The 10,952-nt window shown below is 39.2% G+C and overlaps 1 protein-coding gene across 1 annotated transcript; it reads left to right on the top strand.

Annotated features, from left to right (window-relative positions):
- The first annotated feature begins 313 nt into the window (after positions 1-313).
- On the top strand, positions 314-10,002 carry SPRYD7 (SPRY domain containing 7). Its single transcript, XM_009999085.1, has 5 exons — positions 314-344; positions 1,068-1,184; positions 4,201-4,367; positions 6,026-6,128; positions 9,295-10,002. Exons 1-5 carry the CDS (start codon positions 314-316, stop codon positions 9,390-9,392), a joined length of 516 nt encoding a protein of 171 aa, XP_009997387.1. The 3' UTR covers positions 9,393-10,002.
- Positions 10,003-10,952: the final 950 nt, after the last annotated feature.

Here is a 10,952-nt window from a genome sequence, read left to right as displayed (position 1 = left end):
GGTGGCGTCTGGGGGGTCTGCCCGGCCGGGAGGCCGCGGGCCTGGGGAGCCCGTGAGGGGGTGTAACCGCACCGGCCCCTGGGGTTGATCCCCTCTCACTGGGAAGGTCTCTTTTTCGGCTCTTTCAGGTGCCCCAGCGGCAGCAGGGGTGTGTGAGGGGGCAGGGCTGCCTGGGGAGGGCTGGAGGGCTTGGCCAGAGGCGGGGGATGGTGGTTGGGAGCAGGGGGTGGCGGTGAGGATGCAGAAGGAGCCAGGCTGTAGGGAGGCCCGTCCGAGCCGCTCCCTTAGGATGAGCTGTTCTCAAAACCAGGCGATGGACTTTGCTGAGCAGAGAAGTGATCTGGGTCGGCTATAGGAGAGCCAGGGAAAAAACTGAGAGGAAAGCACTGTGGCCACTCCAGGGTCCAGTGATGAAGCACAATTATTGCCCCGTTTTTATTCAGTTGTATTAGCGGGCCTTGACTGTCTCCCATGTTCTTGACCATGACAGCAGTGCTGGAAGATGAAGTCTTCCACTGGAGAAGGAAAACATGGCAGGGATTTTTTTCCTCCCTGTATCGACAGGCATGTTTCACATAAAAATGTTTTTTTTTCAAAGAACATTTAAACAGCCTTGCAATTCCATCAAATATTTCTACCCCATGTGCCTTGCCTTCTCACTGCAGATTTTTGTTCTCCCGTGTATAGAGACAGGGTACAGGGCTTTGGTCTCACAGTGAACCCTTTCTGACTAAGTTGTAAGTTATGCTTCTGATGTGGCTGAACAAAGGTTGTGATCAGCATGGGGCCACAGAACACAAGATGCAAAATTAGAGCAGCATATAGGTTTTAAATAAATAAACCCTGGCTGAAAGATGAGCTAGCCTGTAAACAGCCTTCCTTTTCTTACTTCAAAGCATGGCCTATCGTCATAATTCTCACAGAGTAATGAAGTTCTGACTTGATGCAGAAAGAGCAAAATCTATTATCAATGTTTAGGGCTTTTAGGGGCTGCTTCCAGACTTCTGAAAATGTTTTGAAGTGTTGCATGGTTGGTTTTTTTGTTGATTTTTTTTTTCTTTTTGCAGGAACAGATGTCGTTATTGTTAAAAATGGCAGAAGGATATGTGGCACAGGAGGCTGCTTAGCCAATGCACCTTTGCATCAGAACAAGAGCTATTTTGAGTTTAAAATCCAGTCCACAGGTTAGTCTGCAAAAATGTACAACTTTAAACTTGGAAGGTATGTCAGATTGCCTGCAGTCATATGTCAGATACTGAGCACGTGCATCTTTGTAATTGCATCCTTGAACTTGTGAACATTGGAGTTTTCTGAGTTGTCATTGTGTAAAAAGGAATTTCTTTTTTTTAAAATTGTGTCTCCGAAATACTAAAAAGAATGGTAAGTATATTACTAAAGGAGTGCAAATACTAAAACACAATGTTGTTTTATATGCTGTTTTATGCATGTTTTTCAGTTAGCATATTAGAGAAATGTTTTTTGGTAAATAAATCCTTGTGACCACATAAACACTGTAGCTATGAAATACTTTTGTTTAAAATAGTGCAGTTTATCCAGCAATATCTGTAGCTACTTGCCTACCTTCATTTGCATTTAGCATGCACCATGCAAGGCTAACACTCGTTGTACTTCACTTTGCTATTCAAACAAAATGTGCAGCACTTATTCTGACATGGTCTTACCAAGAGCAGCCTTTGAGCACCCTGTTTCTATATCTGTTTTGCACAGATCTAATGCAAGGCAGCTGAAAGTAAATGAAATTTGGAATAATTATGCTTTTACTAATACAGTCAGCTTCAGTACTACAGAGTGCACTCTAGGCTTGCCTGTTTTCTAATCTTAAAATCAACCAACCTATATTTTTTTTAAATGGCAGACACTGTGAAAATAAAGCTGTTCTTCCCCTGAGTGTGTAGGGTAAGGGAAGAAGAAAGGAAGTGTTAGTCCAGAGACAGGCTTTACAGTACCAGCTGGAGCTCGAATCTGGTGCTTTTTGGGTAAGGGTTGTTTGCATTCAGTGGATTGGAGTGCAGGCAGCATGAGCACAGATCTGTCTAAAACACCTTGCAGTCAAACCAGTTGTTGAGTTTTAAAATACATATAAACCCCATCTCTGTCATAACTGGGCAATTTTAGTATCCTTTCTGCTGGAGAAGGAATCCACTGTAACTGTTGTTCATATAGGCTCATTATTCACAGAGACACAGTATCCATGTTCTTATATGTTATTTTAGAAACATAGGAAATAAGCTCTCCTGGTCCCCATGAGCTGTGTCTCATGTTTTCCTCTGCCCCAAGACAGAAGTGTAGATTGCTTAGCTTAAAAACTTGGATTCCCAGAAGCATCCTTGTGCAATCTATTGAAGGTCATCTATGGAGACATCTTGATTATTGGGAAGTTTCTTTTAAGTCTAATCTGAATCTTGTTCATGCTCTTGTCCTTTTAATTCTAGTCATGTAAGTATTAGAATAAGTTGTTCTGCGATTTTGTCTTTTGAAACTCATATTTTTGCCTCATTTTTAGTCTTCTGTAGATTAAACAGTTCCAGTTTTTTCACTGTGTTCTTATAGATGGTGTTTTTTACACTTTTGATTGGTTTTGTTGTTTATTCTAGAGTATCTCCAATCGACCTAATTTGCCTTGAGGTATGATGCCTAAAAGGGACACTCTGCTCTAGCTGTAGCAGCAGTAGACATTCTTCATCTGCTGTCCATACAAAATGTCTGCTTTTTATACATGCCATGCATCTAGAAGTTTTTCACAACAGTAGGGCACAGATTCATGCTCAGTATGTGGTCTGTGAATACCCCCAAATTACATTCTATGAACTGGTTGCCAAGCCACTGTTATATTTGTGCCACTTACTGCTCTAGTTACCTGCTGTTCATCATAATTCAGAAAAAGCAAATGCATTTTCCTTATTTCAGACCTCTTAACCAATTTGTCAGGATAACTTAAAACTTGAGTGGCTTCTGAAGAGCTTGCAGTCCTGTCAGGTTGATGTTGATAGCACATTTGATAAGCACATTGTCATGTTATCCAAGGCATGGTTGTGAATATGGAGCAGCATCCAGCCTTGGGCAAAACCTCAAGCCCCACTTGAGTGATCTTTTTTGGTTTGTTGAGGTGCTACTGCTGAGTAGTTCTGCAGTACAGTTTTCTGATCAGTTCTGCATTCATATTGCTGTAACTGTTTAGATCATGTTTTTGTAATTTGGCTATTTCAATGTTGTATGAGTTTCAAAAAAATTACCAAATCAAGATCTATCATATTTACAATTTTTTGTTTTCCCCCTAAGACGAGTCTAACCAGCTGAAAAAGGAAATGGTGTTGTTCAGAAATCTATGCTAGTTTGGTTTATTTTTTTACATCCTCCTACAGTCTTAGAGATTGTTTTCAATATTTTTCTGGGAATAAAAGCAAAAGCTAAGTAGTTACAATAATGTGAGTCCTTTTTCAGGATAGGTGCTGTTTATCTTCAGTCTCTTGTGACTGCTTGTACTGGATCTGTCTGGGATGGAGTTAATTTTCATCATAGCAGCTCTTGTGGTGCTGTTTTTTAGATTTGTTACCAAAACAATACTGGTTACACACTCAAGTTTTAGGTATTGCTGAACAGTGTTTGCACAGCAGCAAGGCCTCAGTTTCTCATTTTGCCCTCCCAGGGCAAATGTAAGACTGGGGATGCTCAAGAGATTGGGAGGGGTTGCAACCAGGTGGATGACCCAAACTAACCAAAGAGATATTCCATGCTACATGTTGGGCTCAGCAACAAAAGAGAGAGGGGACTTAGGGAGGTTAGCCACTATCTTTTGCTTGGGAATTGGCTGGGCATTGGTCTATCCGTGGGAGGTAGTGAGTGCTTGCCTTTGCATCACTTTGTTTTGCTTAAGTTTCTTTCTTTCTTCCACCTCTCCTGTTAAACAATTTTTATCTTTATCCACAAGTTTTCTGGGGTTTACTCTTCATTGCCTCTTCCTCCAACTCACTGAGGGCTGTGGGGGCAAGTGAGTGAGGGGTTGGGTGGTGCTTGGGTGCCTGCCAGGGCTAAATCACAGTAGTCCCTGTATTTCCTAGAGGTACTTACTGGTAGTACTGCCTAGTTAAAAACACATTCTCTATGCTGTCCTGCTTCAGACAGATAATCTTCAAAATTACATGGGTGTTTTTTTCTTGCCATGTCAATGTCCCACTTTAGGGATTTGGGGTATTGGAGTTGCAACCCAGAAAGCAAATTTAAATCAAATTCCACTTGGTCGAGATGTCCATAGCCTGGTGATGAGGAATGATGGAGCTCTCTACTATAACAACGAGGAGAAAAATAGACTCCCAGCAAACAACCTTCCTCAGGAGGGCGATGTAGTGGTGAGTTTCTTAAGGCTTCTTTATTTTCCTCAGCTGTTCCCAGATTATTCTTATTTACAGCTATGTGGTCAAACTGCCAGTTTCAGTCAGACTGTTCAGCTTGCACCTCCCTGTTTGGAAAGTGCTGACACAAACTCCCATTGTATTTAAAATGGATCAGCAGCCTGTATACCACTGGACTTCATTCTCAGCATTGTTAAGTTTTTGAATGAGGGACAGACTTTACCAGTGTTTGAAAAGTAGTGTCTAATGCAATATTGCATTACCTACCTGATGGGTAACTCCCATCACAAGGGTCCTACATTGTTTGAGATGGGATCTTCCTAAACAAATAATGTGCTGGAATGCATTACATAGCTGTGCACCATGCCCAGCTGAGCTGCAGACCTGGTAGCTAACTGGTTAATGATTAGAAGGACACAGCTGGGCAGAGATAGGTCCTGGGTGGTAGATGAATTTTATTTTTAGCCAGACTAAGCTTTTGTAGGGAAGGAGAGATAGTAAATAGGGAGGGGTTAATATTCACTAGGAGAATAATTAAGAATGAGAGCAAATGGAGACCCTTAATGGTTTTTTTTGTACCTTACTGTACCAGGTTTCTTAAAACAACTTTAAAGTGATTCTATTCAAAGGTTTGTGTTCTCTCGTTGTCATTTTTCTCAATGACCTGTAAGAGATTTATTTTCAAAAATATATAGGAAAAATGCAATGAAATTTAGGCCATTTGCCACCGCTATTTTTTCTTGCTGGGTTAATCTTGCCTCTATATAGTGATGGTTAGGAATTTCATCTTTAGAAGCCTCAAACACCTAAGGTTGACTCCTCTACCCTTTATACAGATAGTATATTATTCTTTTAATCCCCTTCAGAAGTTGTTTTTTGAGGGTTGCTGACTGTTTCAAGGTTTAGTCAACATAGGTAGTCTGAAGAGCTTCAACTAATCACAAAAAAAGTAGCTCATGTGTTCCTTTGCAAACTCCGATTATCATAAATTTCAATTTATTTTGTTATGTCCTGAAGACAGATTCCTGAAGTAATGAATGACAACACAAATTGTCACACTCAGCTGTGCCAAAACAGCGAGAAAAATAATTTAGCTAACAAGTAATTTATTACCTTGTTAGCGTTTGCTTTCTGCTCTTTAGTCAGCATACTTAGGGTGTTATGTATGAAATCACAGTCTGTTGCTGCTGCCAGATTAAGTGAGCTGAGAGAGGTTACTGTGTGAAAGTATGGACAGATAAAATGAATTCATGGCATCACTGCATCTTCTCAAGGAAATAACTTTAATAAACAAGAAGATGGCAAACTGCTTAATGTTCAAAGTAATAGAAAATTTTGTGTTTCTTTAACATAGTGAAGAATAGCTTGTGAATTTATTTTGTAATCTGTCCTTAGTAAGAAGCAGTGTGCAGTACTGTGCTGCCTCTAAATTGGATGAGCAATAACAAATCCTGAGTATTTGAAAATACAAATGTTACTGGTAATTTATCAACTTCCAGTCCTTTGCAAGAGTATTTCAAGTGAGGTTTTCTAGGATGCTGCGGTTAGCATAATGGTGTTAAAATTTGCCTATGGCTAAGAAAGCTAAATTAAGTAGCAATCTTACATGTATAAATGTGTTGATGCTTTTTTTTGTAATTTTCTGTACTTTATAGGGCATTACATATGACCATGTAGAATTAAATGTATATTTAAATGGGAAGAACATGCATTGTCCAGCTTCAGGAATCCGAGGGACTGTCTACCCAGTGGTCTATGGTAAGTCAGAGATTTTCAAACTGTTCTACAGTGTAGAAAAATATTTATGACCAAATCTGTCTTGTGAGCTGTGCATTCTTTTTCCTACTTAAATGGAACACATGCCAGTCATTTGTTTTTGGCAACAACAACAATAAATTGCATGAAAATACAAACCTGGGAAAATACAACAGTATATTTTCACATCATCTTAAATGCTGCCTAGTAAGTAAAAAAAGCATCAGTTACCAACTAGTTACAGTGTCCACAAAAAATGGAAGTTCAGAGAGATGCAGATTTGTGGGCTCATCTGATTTATCTGTGAAGCTTGATGTTTATTCCTGTTAATTTCACATACTTCATAAATGGATTGAGTGTTAAATATGAATGGATAGTAAATTGTTGTTTATATATTCTTATGGAAGTAATAACTTTAATGTAGTACTAGAACAGCTGCCTGCTGTATAGTGGTACAGCTCTTTGCTGCTACACCTAATTGATGCCCAGTTCTGAAATCTAGCAATTTGAAAGTGAATTGTGGTAGCTGTTTTGCCAGCAACCATCACTAGCAGGCATCATAGAATCAGAACTATTCAGGTTGGAAAAGACCCTTGGGATCACCAAGTCCAACCACCATCCCTGCTCTACAAGGTTCTCTCCTAAACCATGTCCACCAACACCACATCCAAATGACCCTTAAACACATCCAGGGATGGTGACTCAACCACCTCCCTGGGCATCCTATTCCAGTGTCTGACCACTTTGTGTGAAAAAAAACGTTCCTAATGTCCAGCCTAAACCTGCCCTGTTACAGCTTGAAGACATCCCCTTTTGTTCTGTTGCTAATTACCTGTGGAAAGAGACCAGCACCAACCTCTCTACAATGGCCATTCAGGTAGTTGTAGAGACTGATAAGGTCTCCTCCCCTCAGCCTTCTCTTCTTCAAACTAAACATTCCCAGCTCCTTCAAGCGTTCTTAAGATTTATTCTCTAGGCCCTTCACCATCTTTGTTGCCCTCAATACAACACAGAAGTTTTGAACACGAAGGAAATACCATATCCAGTTAATTCCTGCACAGGCAGTTCAAGAAAGAATTTATGAATTATGGGAGCTGGAATTTGGCCAAGATATATGTGTTAACAGTTCACTCTTCCAGACCTTGGTGGTTGTTTTGTATTCCCCAAGTAGTTAGAATTCTGTTTAACATCTCACCTGCAAGGCAGCACTTCCCCTAGCTCAGTGCATGGTCAACACTACACTCTGGGTTGGCTTTTCACTCACAGCACATGATAAGTGCTCACTGGATTCCCTGTATTTTACCTACAGCCATCTCCAGTTTATCTTCATTCCTGTGTGAGCTTCATCAAAGTAGCAGGTTCTTCCTAAATAATTTATTGAGATACCATTAGTTATGTGATGTGGCTCATTTTTTCATTTGCTAATTGGTTCCTAATGAACTATTGGCATGTTCCTATTTATAGCTTGATACATTTGTAAAATTGGATTTTATGAACGGGAAGAAAATACTCTAGATGTGTTGTAGAGTCTTCGACGTCTGTAAAAGTAGCTAACAAATAATATCTTTCCAAGCTGTTGGGGTGGAAATTTTGTATGGCTATTTTGTGATGCGTTCTTATGCCACATGATGGCGCTGCTAAAATGCTGTGGCAGACACCATCTGCCCCGGAAAACCGCGGGATCTCCTGGTGCAAAAACCCTGAACAGCTAGGAGGGAGTTGCTGTATGATAAATGGTTTGTTGCATCTTCCCTGTGTTTTGAAAATGGTGTTACATAGCATGGAGAGAGCAGGTTGCTTTCAGAATACATTTGGTGTCATGTTAACCCTACCATAAATTGCCTTTTTCTCTGACTGAAGAAGTTCCATGTCTGGGGAACGCAGGGACCTTTCATTGCCAGGCTTTTATTATCATGTTCCACAAGTGAGCATCATTTCAATGTAATTATCATGTCTCCTACATATAGCTAGAACAATTGCAGCCTGCAGATTGCTTTTGCATGGTACTCAATTGTGATAAACTTTAACTATAAATGTCCTTAATATAATATGAACTTCTAGTAGTGTGAAAGGATTTGACCATGGAGAACAGATTTTCCTAAGCATTTACCCTATCCATACTTCAGACTGGAACTATAGATCTCTTTTTAAAAGATACATGATAGAACAGGGAAACATGATGTCAAGTCTGAGAATGTGAAACAGAAAATATACTTAAAAGTTGTTCTCTAGAGCAGCTGTACCGTAGGCATTTTTGCATAATTGAGTTGCAAACACTAGATTAGTACTACAGAAATGTACAAATATACTAATAAGAGTTTTAACTGAGCCTATGAAGGAGAAATTTCTACATGGGCTCTGAGATACCCAAAACAGAGATGAAGCTTTTCTATTTTGATCTAATGTTGCTAGTGTACCAGGTTCATCTTTGAAGAAGTTATCTTTGAAAGAAATCGTACTTTTCTGGATGGTTGGGTATTTCAGTTTGCTAATGCCATACATGAAGGCTTTGTCCTGAAAATCCTCAGAAGGTTCTTTGTATTCTACAATGAAGGTAGTAACACTTGTGTCTCAGATTATGCAGAAAGCAGAAGTATTATAAAAGCCCATTAACTTCCAACTTAAAGAAGCAGTCAAAGAAGCTCTCCTAGTATCACATGCTAAAACGCATAGTCTGACACGGATCATTACAGGCTTCTGAAACCTTGTAAACCTCCAGAAAAATTGCAGACAGGTGACACTTCAGCAGAATTAGGAAGTGGGCAGAGAAATATGCAGCTGAGAAGATGACAGCCTTGCAGTATGTGTCTTGCAGTGTCCTCAATCTGTAGATTTCCAGAGAAATAGAGTAGAAAATTTGGAGGAATTGCCTGAAGCCTAACTAACACTCCCAGTGAAATCAGAGGTAGCATTCTCATTTACTGCACCAAGGACCATTACTGACTACAGTAAGTAGCCATAAAGAGATTATTTGCTCTTCTTCAGTATGTGTGTCAGGCTTTAGCAAATTTGTCAAATAGATTTTTTAAAATTGTATATATGTAATGGATGTATTGGAGAATATTTGTCATGTTTTGAGCAAAGTATGTAATTTAGTGAGATGGTATAATAGAGGATGAAACTGTAAGCATTCCTTCTTTAATTCCTTCTGTTTGATTCTCTTCTGCAGTTGATGACAGTGCCATTCTGGATTGTCAGTTCAGTGAATTTTATCATACACCTCCACCAGGGTTTGAAAAGATCCTCTTTGAGCAGCAAATCTTCTGAATGTCTTCATACTGAAAATTTGCACCCTGCACTGTTACAAAAGCTTTGTCATCTTAAATAAAGCTTCACATTACTCCTAGGAAACATATCTGTATTTTCAGTAAGTATTTGTGACTCTCATCTGCAGAATTAATATGTTGACTGCAGCACCAGGTAGCTGTGTTGCAAATACAAAATTTCTGACAATGTTTTGTGGTTGAAAGTGAGTGCTTAGGGGCAGAGTTTTTCTCTGATTTGTACTTGATGCATAAGGAGACTAAAGGTTATTACTGACATCAGTATTACGTTCAGGATTTTGAACTAACTGAAGCTCTGTAAAGCCAATTGTTCTTACGCCTATGACGGCTATGGAGATGGATGGTTCTCATTATTTTTTCCCCAGCCTTTTTCACACAGAAGTTATGTACTTTGTCTAAAGGAAGCACTGTGTGTCTAGTGTGTGCTTTGGAGTTGTGGTGTCCCAGTTGTGCACAACGGCTAATAACACAATGGCATAACTAGCAGCTAGATTATTTTTTTGCAAGGTGTAATATAATCTCGTCCTTCAACCTTAGACCCATAAATAAAACTTACCTATTTCTCCTAGATTTTCAATTGCTTTTATTGTTACAAATAATAGGACACTTTCAGTTACACTTTTTTGTCGAACATTATAAAGTAAAACTGGACACACCCTGGGTTTTTGAGGACCATGCTGTGTAGTAGAGTAAGTTCAGATCACTCAACCTGGCAAAGAGCCAGATGAAGGTTATATGATGTTATGGTGAAGCCTTACATCTAAATTGTAAATTAGATTATTCTTTTATGGAATAGCATGTTTATTTTCTTTGTGAATCATTTATAAATGATTAGTGGCTAAGACATTGTTCTAAAATGTGATGCCCTCAAATATAAATTGTGAGATGCTTTTTTCCCCTTTCACCATGTTTAATATACTTTGTGGAAGAATTTTTATTGTAAAGAAAATCTTCATACTGGACGTTTGTTTTTTGGTTTTGGCTCTTCCCGAGTTAAGGCATTTACATAAATTAATGGTTTTGTTTAAATATTTTTAGAAACAATCTGATTCTGAAATTTTCAAATACAAACAGCTTTCTCAAAGCCTTTCACCTTATGATTTTCTGTGTCTTGTCTTTTCATTCTGACTGGCCTGTGTTTTTCTTAGTTTTAGCCTTGCTGTCATGTGACAGTGTTGAGTAGAACTTTTCAACCTGAAAGAAATTATGCCCTTGTCAGCATTACAGTTTAAAGCTTGGGAGATTACAGTGCAGTTTTATCATCTGCCCTTGAAATCTGTTCTGATTTGCTTTGGTCTAATAAGTATTCTAAGTTAGACAAAACATTCATGTGTTTAATTTCATTTTCCCCAGTAGATACTGGAGCAGCTGTCCCTGCTACAGGAGAGGCTTCTGTGGTGGGCTGACCCAGGCAAAAGGTTCATGGGTCAAGACAGGGAGATACCTTCAGGGGCAGAACAGGCTTGACTCAAGGAAGATACTTTACTACCAATCAGGTCAAACTGGGATAATGAGAAAACGAAATCTAAATCTCAAAACACCT

The sequence above is a fragment of the Chaetura pelagica genome, unplaced genomic scaffold, assembly GCF_000747805.2.
Source record: "Chaetura pelagica isolate M959 unplaced genomic scaffold, ChaPel_1.0 scaffold226, whole genome shotgun sequence".
Classification (NCBI taxonomy): domain Eukaryota; kingdom Metazoa; phylum Chordata; class Aves; order Apodiformes; family Apodidae; genus Chaetura; species Chaetura pelagica.
The sequence above is the reverse complement of the archived record's forward strand: the minus strand, read 5'-3'. Positions and strand labels throughout refer to the sequence as shown.